The following is a 13,452-nucleotide window of genomic DNA, read 5'->3' on the forward strand; positions in this document are numbered from 1 at the left end:
CCCCCTAAGATTAATCAGCCTATTGATCCGTTCCCAGTGCAAATGTCCCTGCCTAGCAATTTGCCAAGCCATGCACAGATCCATAGGCTTTCTTAATCCCCCATATACATGCCCTAATCTTGTTTCCCATCTGGCTGTGCCTCCCTCCGTGCACCTCTCTCCCCCTCCCTCTCCATCCATCCTCCAATCATTTACTGTCTCTCTCTCTCTCTCTCTCTCCCCCCCCCTCCATGCTCTCCCCTCTCCATAAACACACCCCCTTCGCCTAGGTCCACCTGTCTATCATCCCAACACATCCCTCCTGCTAATTCTCCCCCTTCCTTCCTTCCTCCCTTCCTCCCTCCCTCCACATTTGGGCTGCAGGGAGCCGTGGGCATAACCTGGGATCCCCTCCAAAATTGGCATCCTCGCCTCTGGCTCTTGGCGTTCCGCGAACAGGTGGGTTTGAGGACAAGGACCGGCCTCGCAGTTTCCAAACATGTGCGACGACTCCCCTCCAGGGCGGGGCATCCCCAGGTTTGTTTGGATTATTTTCCCCCTGCTATTTTTGTGTTTTAAATAAGGGAGGGGAAGGGGTTTTAAAAGGGGAGCTTAGCTGGCAGCTCTAGAGGCAACAGGAAGAAGAAGGCAGATATTTAAAGGAAGGGGTGAAGCTGGTGGTGAGCTGGGTATAAATGTTCTCTGGTGTGTGTGTGTGTGGAGGGACTGTAGGTGGGGGAAGGCGATGTGGGTGGGTGTCCCCTTGACAAGGTATTGTGCCTTTGTCGCCGTGTCTACGACAGATGTCTGTGAGAGACAGCGTGTGCCAAGACTGGCATTGTTGCACAGATGAGTGTGCCAGCCAGGGTATGAGCGGAGAACATGGCAGAGCATGAGTGCCTCCGCCGGAGACATGAGATCAGAGTTGCCGGTGCCTCTGCGAGAGAGAGGGCCCTGACAGTCAAAAGCCCCCATCATCTGACAAAAGTAGGCTGCTGCCTGACTGCAAACGCTCCTGCCACAATCTAAGCGGTGATTAAACTGGTGCGCCGCCCTGCGCACTTTTCTGACCTGGAGAAACAATTGTGGCTATTCGAACTCTAGTCCACCTTGCTCCCATAATACTAGATTGGTGGGGAAAAGCATCCAGAGGAAACTAATTGCCCTAAAGGATTCCAGCAGGAACAACTCTTCCAGCAAGGTAGATTTTGACAAGCTTGGGGTGTGTGTGGTGGAGTATGGGGGGGGGGTGTAAAGGGAGATGATCAAACCCACCACACGGTGGGCTCCTTCAGACAACTGAGTACCACTGAGAATACAATTCAGGCAGCCCATCTCGGCTCAACTGAATTCGCCTCTATGGTGCATTGTGGATTTTGCCTCCAAGTAAGAATCAGATGGGTCTAATGTGCGGTGCTTGCCAGTGTTGTCACAATGTTCACGAGTTTGTTGCAAGTTGTCTAATGTGGTAGCCTCACCGGACCCCTTTAGGCAACTGGTCACAGCTGCAATAGTCACAACTGGGGAAAATCATTGACATGTGCTTTGGTGTGCAACAGCCAAAAGTACAATTTAATGTTCGTGTTCCTGATTTTATGGTGGTGTTTGAGGACACGCACCTTGTCTGCATTGGGTGTGGGTGCTTGCAAGCAGCGTTCACAAGGAACGAGAGGGTTTGTGTGGATAAAAGAGTGTGTCTGTGGCATCAGCGAGATTGGTGCTACCACAGCGAGTGTGCCATGGGTCCCCATGCAGAAGTTGTGATTATGACAAAGGGTCTGGAAACCATGCCTTATGAAGAATGGTTGAGGGAGTTGCATGTGCTTAGGCTTGGAGAAGAGAAGACTTGAGAGGTGATAAGATAGCCATCTTCAAATATCTAAAGGGCTGTCACATTGGAAGACGGAGCAAGCTGGCTTCCTGCTGCTCCACGGGGTAGGACCTGAACCAATGGATTCAAATTGCAATGAAGGAGCTTCCAGCTAAATATTAGGAAGAACTTCCCAACGTTAAGAAGCGTTTGGCAGTGGAACTGACTCCCTCGGAAGGTGGTGGACTCTCCTTCCTTGGAGGTTTTTAAGCAGAGATTAGATGGCAGGGACCTGTGAGGGATTCTTTAGCATTGGATCCCTGCATTGCAGGGGGTTGGACTAGATGACCCCTGGGGGTCCCCCTTCCAACCCTACAGTTCTGTGATTCTAACCCATGCTCCGATGGAGCAGCTATATTTGGGCTGGCTCTTTGTTCTTGCGGCTCACGAGGTCGTGAGTGACATGCCGTAGACGTCTGTCATTCCAGTAGTCAATGAAATGGAGGGTAATTAGGTTTGTGTAAGTATTGATGTTTGGAATGCTATTATCTCTGCTATTAGGCTCACAAGGTGAGGAATGTCGATGTGTCTGTGTGGCGTTACTGCGCATGCCTCCATATTCCTTCAGTGTTCAGTAGACAACCTATGCATCAAATATTTGGGTGCCTGAGAGATGCATTGTGATGCCCGCTTAAACCTTAGCTATGTTTTGAGTCTGAAGCTGTGTACGCACGGTGCATTTGGTGCTTCTCCCATAGAATCCTGGTGCACGGTGCTTCTCCCATAGAATCCTGGGAACTGTAGTTTGCCAAGTGGAATTGCAGCTCTGTTAGGGGTAAACTACAGCTCCCAGTATTCTTTAGGGGTGGTACAATTAGCTACTAGTTCAAGATGCTAGTTTGGTCTATACACAGTGTGGGACCAGGACACCTGAAATATTGTCTCACCCCTTATACGCCCGCTCGATCTACAGCTGAGGGCTTCCTACAAGCACCACCTTATCAGGAGGTACGTTCCGCACAATGAAGATATCAGACTTTTAGTGTTGTTCCACCTGCCCTTTGGAATGTCTTCCCCTTGACCATCAGATGTGCGCCATCTCTGTTGTCTTCTAGGTGCTTGCTGAGCCCAAACATCTTCAACAAGCCATTGAATTGGAAGTCTTTCCCAGTTTGCATCTGTGCCTGAATCGTTTTTTTCAAGATATGCTTGTTGCTTAACCCCTTGTTTGCTACCCTCGACTCCTTTGGGAGGAAGGTGGGCTGGGCTATAAATGCAGTCAACACACACAGTGTGTATATACAGCCACGGTGTGCAGTTGCGCGTGTGCGCACACATGCCCTCTGCCAATGTGCGTACACAGCAAACCTGTTAGTTTTGGGGGGGGGCTCTGCGTTTCGGTGCCTACTGAACCCATCATGTGGATTGAATGAGGATATAGTTTTAACCCAAGCATGCATGGCGTTTGCAGGCACATGGCGATCATGCTGTTGTGCGCACGCCGGCCTTGTGACCCTGCCACATGTATTGGTGTGTTTCTCCAGGGAGGGACCACATGCACATGAGATGCAGTCCTGTTGTGTATTGGTGTTAAACTGACACTGTCTCTTTTGGTTGAGTATATTGGCTGGGCTGGTGTCATTTTCTGTGGGTGTGTCTGTCCGCCTATGTGAGCGGAAGGCGTTTGCTCGTTCTCTCGTTCTATTTGTGCATGCTCCTAAGCAGGGGGACGTGTGTGGGTTTTATCGGCAGGCCCTGGCTTTTCCCGAAGGTGTGTTTATTCCTGTGTTGTGTAGAATTAGAAAGCTGTAAAAGCAGCCCCCTTTTCTGCCTAAAGCCAGGATCCTGTTCCCACCTGTCCTTTTAAGATGGCCACTCCACACACCCCAGCAAAGCTCCTCTTCTGCCTTGTACAAACTGCACGCTAGGCAAAATGTATTCCGTTATTGCACCTCCAACCTAGAGAAAGCTCTGCCAGTTGAATTTCTGTCTGTATTGCAGAATAGGAGGTCTGCAAGGGGGAAAGAAAAAAAGCAGCGAGGTGGGGGAGCAACTTCACTTACTCAAATTCCCCTGACTTAGAAGGAGAGAGGCCCATATGCAAACCACAACAGTAGAACAGAAATAAACGCCCAGGTGCCGGGTAGCTCAAGAAAGCGAGCCAAGCTGCGAGGGATGGCAATACACGTCAAACTACGCAAGGGTCAACCCTGGTGAAAATTCTATGTGCCAATTCAGACATCAAAGCCTCAACCCCGGGTGTCTCTGAAAAACCATTTATTTCCCGTGGAGCAGAGAAAAAGACTTGACCCACTGCTTTCCTATCAAAATCGTCATAATCAGAGATCCTCCTGAGTGTGCTATATTGCTCAGAGATATTCCTGATTTGGAAAAGGGAAAGGGCCTTTTCAGTGGCTTCCTCCAAAGGGAGGCCCGCCTCGTAGCTTCTCAAATGGCTTTACTTACGACACTCCAAAATCTTATCTTGTGGTGCACAAAATCTTATCAGTGTGGTGTAGTGGTTAAGAGCGGTGGACTCGTAATCTGGTGAACCGGGTTTGCTTCCCCGCTCCTCCACATGCAGCTGCTGGGTGACCTTAGGCTAGTCACACTTCTTTGAAGTCTCTCAGCCTCACTCACCTCACAGAGTGTTTGTTGTGGGGGAGGAAGGGAAAGGAGAATGTTAGCCGCTTTGAGACTCCTTAGGGTAGTGATAAAGCAGGATATCAAATCCAAATTATTATTATTATTCTTATCTCTTTTGAGGGAGGACGGATATAAATTGTTGCTCCGTTTTTAGAAGTGACAAGTTGTATCCAGCTAGATTAGACCCACTAACCTAAGTCATGTCTATTCACTTCAATGACCCAGCAGGACTAGCATTGGATAAAAGCCGTAGCAATTGCTATGGTTTAATTACGTTTGATTGATTTAATGATTGCCGTACTGTTTCTCTTCTAAGTGTTTTATGGCTGCTTCGTTGAAGGCGATTAAATTGTTTATTAAAATTGCAAACTAAGCCTGGTGCCCCATGCTCACTTATTTAGTAGAAATATTATTACGTTTTTAAATTTTCATTTGACACTTGCAAAGTACCCACTATTTTTAAAGCACTGTACGTATGGTATATTAAAAAGTACACCAGCCCCTGCCTGCAGGTTCACAATCTTGAGTCATGATGCAAAAGGAATAACGAATGGGGAGGGAGGAGGAAAGCAAGCGTTTGAGCAGCTGAACATTCACTGGCCAATGGATGGGGCCAAGCTGGTCTGTTTCTTGCCCTGATGTAATTTCTGGGAGAATAGGGTACAGTCTTCTTCTATACAGACATGTATCAAATTCCACCATTATTTTCACTTGTATGATCACTCCTTGATCTCATGGAGAAAAGGCAAGGTGTAAATATTTTGAATAAACAAAGAGAGCATTGAATATTGTGCCTGCCTGCCTTTATACTCTGCAATATGGGTAGTTTTAATGTGTTTGTGAAGTAGAGAGTGTGCAAGAGAAGGCGGTAGAGAAAATGTGCTTGTTTGTGTGAGAGAGATGTGCATTGTTTATGTCAGGCTTCCTCAACCTCGGCCCTCCAGATGTTTTTTGCCTACAACTCCCATGATCCCTAGCTAGCAGGACAAGTGGTCAGGGATGATGGGAATTGTAGTCTCAAAACTTCTGGAGGGCCAAGGTTGAGGAAGCCTGTTTTATGTGCTTTACTGTGTCTCTAGCTGTGTGTGAAAAAGAAGGGGAGTTTGGTGCTTCTAACCAAAGTGTGATTGTGTGTTGTGCCATGTTGAAAACCTGCAGAACAGACACACGGTATTGCACACACTTTGGCTACATATACAACATAGATTTCAAGCACACACACACACACAGAGGAATGCTGGGAACTGTGCATTATGAAAGGGGCTGGGAATTGTAGCTCTGTGGGGGTAAACTACAGTTCCCAGTATTTTGGGGGGGAGAAGCCATGACTGTTAAAGAGGTAAATGGATTGTAAATGAACGGTGTGCACACTCAGCATCCTTCCCTCCTTCTCCCTCTGTCATGCCCCTGGTGAATATATTTGTATTTTTCCACGTGGGAACATAGGCATTGCCTCAGAGAATGTGTGCTATTAGCCTGGCACATGAGCCTAGTTGGTATTCTGTGTGTGGCATGGAGCTGTGATGAAAATAAAGTTTACCATTTAGAGATAACTCAAGATTTCCTCAAAGATACTTGTGGACATCTCAGCTACTAAAGGGCAAGCAAAGAAAACCCACAACAATTTTCATATTCCTTTTTTTCACACATTATTTTGGGGGCAGAGAGTACACTGAGTATCTTTGGACAACCTTGTGATATCTCTACACACCCTGTGGTAAAATTAATGGGATCCATTCGCTATTCCAGACTGTCCTTTTATGTAGTAAAGAGCCAGTGAGTGAAGAAGAACCACACAAGTATCATAAAGATATAACCAACATTATAAAATACAAATGCAAATAAAAAGAATTAAAACGGCAGCACAAAACCAATACATTCTGGGTTTAAAAAACTATTTAAGAGTCCATTTAAAGCACATGGCTTCCCCTCAAGGATCTTGGGAACTGTAGTTTGTTAAGGGTGCTGTGAATGGTGCCTCCGTGAGGAGGGGTAGCCTACAGTTCCCAGCATCCTTTGGAGGAAGCCACAAAGTGGCATAAATGTGCTTTAAACGCATGGGGCAGTTGTGACCAAAGATAATTCACTTGCCGCTGATAACTCCGCTATCTGGGTCACAGGCAACCTCAGACCCTCCAAGTGCCCCTATTTTCCAGGGACAGTCCTGGATTTAGAGAAGCCGACCCAGTTTCTGATTTGATCGTGGAAGCTCCCACTTTTCCTTAGGATGTCCCTGTTTTCTTTGGAGAAATGTTGGAGGGTAAGGAGTTATCTTGCCCCTGAGCCTGAGTGAATTGCACCTGAAAATGTTTTGTGTGCATGATGTGTCCTGGTGCTGAAATGCTCTGACCTCTTGCGCATCTCGCCCCTGTTCCTGCAGCTTGCCGTCCACCATGACGTTGCCCGCGGCGCTGGTGGGTGCTGGACCACGGCGTGGGAGCATGCCTTTGCCCATCAAGCACCAGCTGGTGAGGGCGTCGGCGGTGGATGAACTGGACTCTCCCCCCAGCTCCCCCGAAGTGGGAAGCACTGGGGGGGCAAGCCCCGCAGGAGGACGCGGCCCCTACAAAGTCATGTTGCTTGGCGAGAGCGGGGTGGGGAAGACCACCTTGGCGGCCATATTCGGAGGCCTTAGAGGAGGCGCCCACCATGAGGAAGAGCACACAGGTGAGCCCAAGAAGATGCCAGGGGAAGGCGTTGCAATATTTCACTCTGCAAAAAAAAGCAAAAGTTCAACGGGTCCTGCTTTTCCTGCCATACATGCAGCAGACGTGGAACAGGAGAGAACGGCGTGCTCCACCTGAGGACATTTTATTTTTATTGATTTAAATAGACAGGAGAAGAGCCATATTGGATCAGGCGTCCTGCTCTCGATTCACCTGTTGAATTTCTGCCTTCCATAGCATTGTTGTTGAGGAAGGGGAAGGTAGAAACTCGCCAGATAAATGGAGGTTTTGTGTTGAATTTAAGCTGTTAGGCCAGAATTTCAAAGTGGCAGCTGTGGGAAATGACTTTGCGCTGGTGATTTTCTTAAAATCCTGAGGGGGTAAGTATGGGAAGCTGTGAGATAGATCTTCTGAAAAAATTTCAAATCGCTGCTATCTTAAAAACCTGACATCATATAATATATGTGTGTTTGTGTCTAAGGCTGTGTACACACTAAGCCTTCAAAGCACACGTGCAAATAAATAATGGGCAGGATGTAAGCTAAAGGTTGCTGGAAATTGTGACTCGGTGAGGGGTAAACTACACTACCTTGAGATGTTTCTCAAAAAATAATTCCATTTATCTAATTCCTACCCCACATTTATACCCAGAAGGCTCCCCTGAACTTTTCAAACTATTAAATGTATAGGGTTGCAGCTAGTCCTACTCAGAGCAGACCCACTGAAATTAATGGACATGGCTAATTTAGTCCCATTAATGGTTTCCTTTGAGTAGAATATGGTCAAATCCTACCCATATAACTTGACAAATCAGCCACAAAGTGGATATTTGATGGTACAGACATATCTGGCAATAGTTTGTAAGGTAATATTCAAGTTATACTAATCCTCTCTTTCCCCTTCCACATTTCTTTTATTCCCTCAGAGGATTCCTACGAAAGAAATTTCTACGTAGATGATGAAGAAGTCACTCTAATATTATACGACATCTGGGACCAGGTAGGTTCATTTCTGTCGCCTTGCTACCCATTGAGGTGGGATGTACCCAGAGTGTTAACCCCAGGAAATATTACAGGAAGAAGTTCTCTTATCCCATCTAACGGCTACAATGTTTAGTCATAAACCGATTTGAAAGCCTTTGACCAACTTAAAAGCGGATAAATCTGGCAACACACCAGAAAGAAAGATTTAAAAAATTATTATTAATGCAAGTAGTTGCGTCAGCCATAAGATGGAAGGCATGACCATATAGAATTATCTCTTACACACAAACGAAGGAATACCTTTGATTCTAAAATAAGCATCTGTTGGGACACAGACCACTTGGAATCCAAAACAACAAAAGGTGATAGTCAATGAAGTTTTACCCAGTGCAGACCCACCGAAATTAACGGGCCTAACATCGTCATGTTCGTTCCTTTCCAGTGGGTTTACTTTGGGCATGACTTATCTGAATACCACCCACAGAAAATGTGCTCTGGTCTTCAAAGCTGTTGGCTTGTTCATAAGCAAAGGCACGATGACTGAATCAAAACTCATAACCGGACCATACAATGGAGACTTGTGATTTGATCTCTCATTCCTTTTAGTTTTAACATACAGTGGTACCTCAGTTTAAGTACACAATTGGTTCCGGAAGTCTGTACTTAACCTGAAGCGTACTTAACCTGAAGCGAACATTCCCATGGAAAGTAATGGAAAGTGGATTAATCCGTTCCAGGCGGGTCTGTGGAGTACTCAACCTGAAGCGTACTTAACCCGAGGTATGAGTGTAATTGGTTCTGGAAGTCCGTACTTAACCTGAAGTGTACTTAACCCGAAGCGAACTTTCCCATTGAAAGTAATGGAAAGTGGATTAATCAATTCCAGACGGGTCCGCAGAGTACTCAACTGAAGCACACTTAACCCGAGGTAGGAGTGTAATTGGTTCTGGAAGTCCGTACTCAGGGCCGTCTTAAGCATACCTGGCGCGAAGATCCCTCCGGCGTTCCCCCGCCCCGTTTCCCAGCGCGGCTGTCTGGCGGGTGTAGCGCGGCAGCCGCAGGCACAGCTGTGCAGCGCCCCCGTCGGCCCGGCACCCCCCAGCCTTGCCGTAGGGCCGGCCCCGTCCGTACTTAACCTGAAGCGTACTTAACCTGAAGTGAACTTTCCCACTGAAAGTAATGGAAAGTGGATTAATCTGTTCCAGGCGGTCCACGGAGTACTTAAACTGAAAGTACTCAAACCGAAGCATACTTAAACCGAGGTATGACTGTACGGTACAGCTGTCACCAGGAGCAGAAGGGGTGGATTGCAACTGTAGCGGCATGGGTGGGGAATTTATCTTCCTCCCCAAACAGCATTTTGTGAGTCACGCACCCATCTACCAAAGTGGATTCATTGCCCCACGAATGGTAATATATATCTTTAGATGGGTGACAGCCCCAATCTAACCAGTCTAGCACAGTACATAGCAGGCTTCACCCTGACGAGATTGAGAGTATTTATTTACACCTTTGGTTCCAGCATCTGCCCTGGTTTTCTGTTTTCAAAATTGGGGTATTCCACAATTTTTCAGGTCTACAGAAATTCTCAGTTACAAATCCAGCATTCTGAGAATCTCTGTTGTTATTGTTTATTTGAACCAGTTTTCTACATCTTAAGTCTTAGGAGAATATTGTGGGCAATGCCAGGCAATATCAGAATGTTTTAGAGATTGTCGAGTGGGATTTCCGGTTGGCAAGGGCATAGTTTTCTCTGCAGTTCTTGGGTTACTGCAAGGGGCAAACGGAAACAAGACAAAATTATGCAAAAAAAAAAAAATATGGCATGGTTGTGAGGAATGTATGCAATTATATCCAAGATTTACGCAAAGCTAGACAACCGGATGGAATTGCCTTGTTTTATTATTGTTTTGTTTTAGCATTTCGTTTGCATGGAAATGCGTTCCAAAATTGCACAGCATCCCTGAAGTGAGGGAGAGTGGTATGCAAATTTATGCAAATCCATATTAAATTAACACAGCCGTTTGGGAGTCAGGCGTGGGTGTATACCACTGACATGCATGGATATGCAAATTGTTCTGGAAACTGGCAGCGTTCTTGGGCGGCTTGATTGCAGCATACAGTGCTATTATGCAAATATATGGAGAGCATATTCAACTGCCCAGGAGAGTAAGCAATAGAACCCCCATTATCTGCATTCCTATTATCCAAATTCCCCGATTATCGAAATCTGCGTTTTCAAATACCTGCATGCCTTCTCCCCTCCCGCCGTTGCCAATTCGGAAGGGCCCAGGGAAGGATCCTGATGAGCTGCTCTATGTTTCAATATCATCTTAATTGCGATTTTGATTATTGTGTTTTGACTTTAGTTGTAAGTCACCTTGGAACAATTTGTATCCTTAAAGGTGAGGTGTGAATAATTATAATAAAAAAATATGTAAAACACACTCCTGTTTATCTGAACTTTCCAGTAACCAAACACACCAATCGGAAATGTTCAACAGCCACCCACCTTAATATCGCTGTCACGTTCACTCTGGTAACATGCTGGATTGATCCATTACATTTTCCAATATATTTAAAAGCTGCAGCTTTGGTTAATGTACCGTAGTTCTTTTTAATATCACCCACATATACAAAAAATGCAGGTAGTTCTTGGGAGAGAGAGAGAGGTTGCTTCTTTTAACATGTTGCTGATTATGAACAATTTGTTGTTTCTTCAGAACAATTTGTGTGTGTGAATATCTTTTTAAATCTCATACAGCTATAGAAAAATAAAACTTGCATGATTTACTAGCTAAGATTTAACAGGGGAAATGTCCATAGCAATAGATTCTGTATGTAGCTGTGAACTATAACTGGGTTATTGTTGTTGTTTAGTAGTTTAGTCGTGTCCGACTCTTCGGGACCCCATGGACCAGAGCACGCCAGGCACTCCTGTCTTCCCCTGCCTCCCGCAATTTGGTCAAACTCATGTTCGTAGCTTCGAGAACACTGTCCAACCCTCTCGTCCTCTGTCGTCCCCTTCTCCTAGTGCCCTCAATCTTTCCCAGCATCAGGGTCTTTTCCAAGGATTCTTCTCTTCTCATGAGGTGGCCAAAGTATTGGAGCCTCAGCTTCACGACCTGTCCTTCCAGTGAGCACTCAGGGCTGATTTCCTTAAGAATGGATAGGTTTGATTTTCTTGCAGTCCATGGGACTCTCAAGAGTCTCCTCCAGCACCATAATTCATCACCAAATAAGCCACACCAGCGTGGCTCTCGTGTCTCCATCCCCACCCCACCCCTCAAATATATGAGAGGCACTGTTTGGGAGGCAGGAGTGGGTTTCCCCCCATTTTGTGGTCCTGTCTCTTGTTCAGGTGGGGGAGCCGTTTTGTCTTATTATGCCACACCCCCAATGGCGGCCATTTTGTGACTGGCGCCCACGGCACTTCCCCCCAAATGCTATCAAACAAAGTTTGGCAGCCCCTGATCTGGACATGCACATGCCCTCACTTTCCCTGACTTTGACCTCTTCCCTCCCCGCAAACTATTTCCGCAGGGAGATCCCGGAGGCTGGATGCAGGAATCCTGCCTACAGACGGGAGACGCCTTCCTGTTGGTTTTCTCGGTGACCGATCGCCGCAGCTTCACACGGGTCCCCCCCACCCTGCTGAGCCTACGGGCAGGGTGCCCTCGGACAGACCCCCCTATTATCCTGGTGGGGAACAAGAGCGACTTGGCGCGATCCCGGGAGGTCTCACGCGAAGGTGAGTTGCTAGAGGTCCCGCTCCCTAAACGCTGGGGAGACCGTCTGTGCACCGCCCAGGTGGCTTCCGGCCTACCATTTGGGAATAATTCGTTCTTTCAGAAGGGCCGAGGCAGGAGAAGAAACCCAGGAGAATTGTTTGCTCGTTTATTTTCTCATGTTTCTTGCCTCCATATCCAGAGGGCCGCAGCCTAGCTGTCATGATGAACTGCAAGCACATCGAGACGTCCGCGGCGCTGCATCACAACACGGAGGAGCTCTTCGAAGGCGTCGTGCGGCAGATACGGCTGCGCCGCCATCGGCGCGAGGGCGATGCCTTCAGCAGGGAAGGGGCTGGGGGCCGGCGCGAGAGCCTCACCAAGAAAGCCAAACGCTTCCTCTCTAGCCTCGTGCCGAGGAATGGACGCTTCTTCAAGCAAAGGTCAAAATCCTGCAACGACCTTTCAGTGCTATGAGCCCCATCGCTCTCCATCGCCAGCCAGCATGCCAGAAATCTCTGCAACGAAAGGAAACACGTAAGACTCCCCTTACCCCCAGCTGCATCAAGTTCAGGAGAGCAGCCACGTCGGCCGAGGGCAGTTCCCAAACATAGCAAGGCTCCCAAAATCCTCCTTGGCTCAGCTCTCCTCCCATCATCTTCAAAGCATAACCGAACAAACTATTTGCTCCTGTCCTCTGCACCATCTTGGCTCTTCGAGAGGCCTTCTCAAACACACACACACACACACACACACACACACACACGTTTTTACAAAAAACACACATTTAATATACAGTATGCTTTACAGGACTGGAGGCGCCTACTGCTCTCCAAACTCACGTGCCTCTCACTTTTTCAAATATTGCTCGTGGCGCTCTTGTGAGATTTAAATTTTTTTGTCTGCCTTTAAGGGCGTCTGTCTTAAACGTGCCCAACTGGTACAAAACGCTTCAGTAAAGAGACTCAGGACTTTTGTTCAGGATTTCTGTTCTTTTCTTGTCCGTGACGCTCAGGTGCCCATAATCTCTCATGGGACAATTTTTCCCCCCCAAGGCACTAACTCTGGAGTGAAACGTTATGTCTACTGTATATGTAAACAAATGGCCCCTAGACTCTTTGCGCAAAGCCTTACCCCTCGTGCTATCTTAGGAGGCATTATTTTGCTGCCCTCTGCGTCTGTACATATACCGAAGAGGATACAGAGGATATGAAATGCTAGAAGTTTATTCTCTCTATAGTCGTGCGGCGCACCTCGCTTTTAAGAGGCCCTTGCTTAAAGGCACCAACTTTAGAATGTATGGTCTAGCAAACAGGAATGCTTTGTGTTCGCTTAAAGGCACCAGCTGGGGGATATTTCAATCTCATTGCATCGATACGGTGGAGGAATAGCATCTCTAAAGCTTTGTGTACCTCACTTTTAAAGAGCACATAAGGGCGTCCCCAAAACCTGTGCTTATTTCAACCATCTAACTGCAGCTTTGGAAAGCTTTAATTCCTTTGCTTAATGATGCTTCCTATGCCAATGCTCACCTTTTAAACAATTGCTCTGTTTTATTATTAAGGAATTCATCAAAGGAATTGCTGTTTTAAATACACATATGCTTCTCTTTTTAATATCACCATCCACCTGAAGGGCAT

The 13,452-nt window shown here is 46.9% G+C and overlaps 1 protein-coding gene across 1 annotated transcript; it reads left to right on the forward strand.

Moving 5' to 3' along the window:
- Window positions 1–351: 351 nt before the first annotated feature.
- REM2 (RRAD and GEM like GTPase 2) lies at window positions 352–13,036 on the forward strand. The gene is made up of 5 exons (XM_035136595.3): window positions 352–516; window positions 6,816–7,102; window positions 8,027–8,100; window positions 11,628–11,835; window positions 12,015–13,036. Exons 1-5 carry the CDS (start codon window positions 479–481, stop codon window positions 12,287–12,289), a joined length of 882 nt encoding a protein of 293 aa, XP_034992486.2. The 5' UTR covers window positions 352–478; the 3' UTR covers window positions 12,290–13,036.
- The last annotated feature ends 416 nt before the right edge of the window (window positions 13,037–13,452 follow it).

The sequence above is a fragment of the Zootoca vivipara genome, chromosome 12 (assembly GCF_965207765.1).
Source record: "Zootoca vivipara chromosome 12, rZooViv2.hap1.1, whole genome shotgun sequence".
NCBI classification, from domain to species: Eukaryota; Metazoa; Chordata; class Lepidosauria; order Squamata; family Lacertidae; genus Zootoca; species Zootoca vivipara.

What these genes read in the sequence shown, in the direction of transcription:
- REM2 (XM_035136595.3), top strand. Translation starts at nt 479, where the DNA reads ATGTGCGACGACTCCCCTCCAGGGCGGGGCATCCCCAG. An exon ending in CCATGAGGAAGAGCACACAG is followed by an intron (nt 7,103 to 8,026) that starts GTGAGCCCAAGA and finishes TTATTCCCTCAG; the next exon opens with AGGATTCCTACGAAAGAAAT. An exon ending in CCGGGAGGTCTCACGCGAAG is followed by an intron (nt 11,836 to 12,014) that starts GTGAGTTGCTAG and finishes CTCCATATCCAG; the next exon opens with AGGGCCGCAGCCTAGCTGTC.